Source organism: Canis lupus, chromosome X, assembly GCF_011100685.1.
Source record: "Canis lupus familiaris isolate Mischka breed German Shepherd chromosome X, alternate assembly UU_Cfam_GSD_1.0, whole genome shotgun sequence".
Lineage (NCBI taxonomy): Eukaryota > Metazoa > Chordata > Mammalia > Carnivora > Canidae > Canis > Canis lupus.
This window is the reverse complement of record NC_049260.1, coordinates 77,132,276-77,134,000: the sequence shown is the minus strand read 5'-3', so window position 1 is coordinate 77,134,000 and position 1,725 is coordinate 77,132,276. Positions and strand designations below refer to the sequence as shown.

The 1,725-nt window shown below is 42.8% G+C and overlaps 1 protein-coding gene across 1 annotated transcript; it reads right to left on the bottom strand.

Moving 5' to 3' along the window:
• Positions 1–763: 763 nt before the first annotated feature.
• BEX4 (brain expressed X-linked 4) lies at positions 764–1,350 on the bottom strand. Its single transcript, NM_001252047.1, has one exon. The coding sequence runs from the start codon at positions 1,341–1,343 to the stop codon at positions 987–989; it is 357 nt and encodes a 118-aa protein (NP_001238976.1). The 5' UTR covers positions 1,344–1,350; the 3' UTR covers positions 764–986.
• Positions 1,351–1,725: the final 375 nt, after the last annotated feature.

Here is a 1,725-nt window from a genome sequence, read left to right as displayed (position 1 = left end):
GTCTTTAAGCTTTCTCTCCACTTTCCTATAAACGAGTTTCTGTATTGGAAATATACTAAAAAAATTTAAAAACAGCCTCAATGTTACTGAGTCTCTTAGACCTTCCTCAGCTTATCACTTGTAAGTCAAATATGCTCTTATCCCCAGATGACAAGGTCTTCTAGAAAATGGCCCAGGCCAGATATATAGTAGGGGGTAGCTTGGTACTTAGCATCTCTTAACTTCAGTACCCTAATCTACCACTACCTTCACCCCTCTTATAATGTCTATTTTAAGGTCTTGTACTTTTCTTTTTTAATGTTTTTGTCCATTGAATTCAGGTAAGCATTCTTAATTTTACTTTATTGCTCACACTTAACAACATACACCTATGTACATAGATAGATGCATACATACATACATACCACAGTGTTCTCAAATTAGAGGTGTACACTAGATTTACCTGGAAAGCTTGCTAAAAAATGGGAGATTCTGGAGTGCCCATCTGTGTATCTGGAGGACAGAAGCCAGATATTCTATATTCTCAAATCTCCCTTTCCCAAGGTGTTTTTATGCAGGTGGAAGACTCATACTCCTTGAAAAACAGTAGAGCACATACATTGTTAAAATTACATCAGATATTGAGTTAGGAGTATGATCCTTCCTTGCTCATTGGATGGAAACAACAACAACAAAAACAGTCAAAGACTAGAGATTTTGCGTTTAGGTAGCTAGGAGAGAAAAAATAGTATTATAAAATAAAGACTAGGGTGAAAGTGGAAGATTGCTGTTTCAACTGCTTTATTAATTTCAATTATGAAAAGAATAGTTTTTTCTAAAACTGGGTGAAATTGCCCTGCTGGACAGAAAGTTTTACAGAGACAAAACAATATTTAATTACAAACTGGTAACTGGAAACACCAAATGTTTACAGAAAAAGTAAATCACAAAACTACAAGCTTGTGGAGCAGAGGCCACATTATTAACCTCAGGGAAAACCTTAAGATTCACGGTATAAGGCAAAAGTCATAATGATTATCAGGTTCAGGAGTTTGGAAGCGCTTATGATGCCTCATTTGCTGCTCTTTAGTCTTTCTCCTGATCTCCATCATTTGCCCTACGAACTTTTCCACATCATCTCCCATTTCATTGTGATCAATATTCTTGTTAGGTATGGCCCATCGAAAATTAGGGACAAGTCGTCTCATTCGCCCCAGCTTAACATTTCTTCCATTCTTCTGGCCTTCACTCCCTTTCGAATTGCATGATCCCTCTTCATTCTGCACAGAGCTCTGTTCTTCGTTTTCCTGCTGGGCACTTTCCATGTTGACACTTTTCACCACTTGTTTCTCTTTGGACGCCATTGCTCCTAAAAGACAAAAGAGCAATGATTTTCTTAGTGGGCTGATCAGCACCGAGGACAGAGGCCCTACTATGCACATTCCAAGATTCAAAGCCCTGGATCTCTTCAGTTTTTTAAAATTTCATTTTCCCACCTGAGAGGCTCCCTACGCCCTCCAGGGGGCCCCCGGTCCGAGCCCCCCTCCCGCCCCCGTCGCTCCCCTCCCCGCCCCCCCCCCCCACCCAAAGCCCACCATTTTCCCTGCCGATCCCTTCCCAGGCCTCTGCAGGCACCAAGATGGAGGACGCGCTGGGGCGGGGGGAGGGGTAGGGAATTTGGGGCCTCAGGGTTTTCCACACGTTCCCCGCACGCCCCCTCTACTGTCCCCCACACCGACCTGGGCC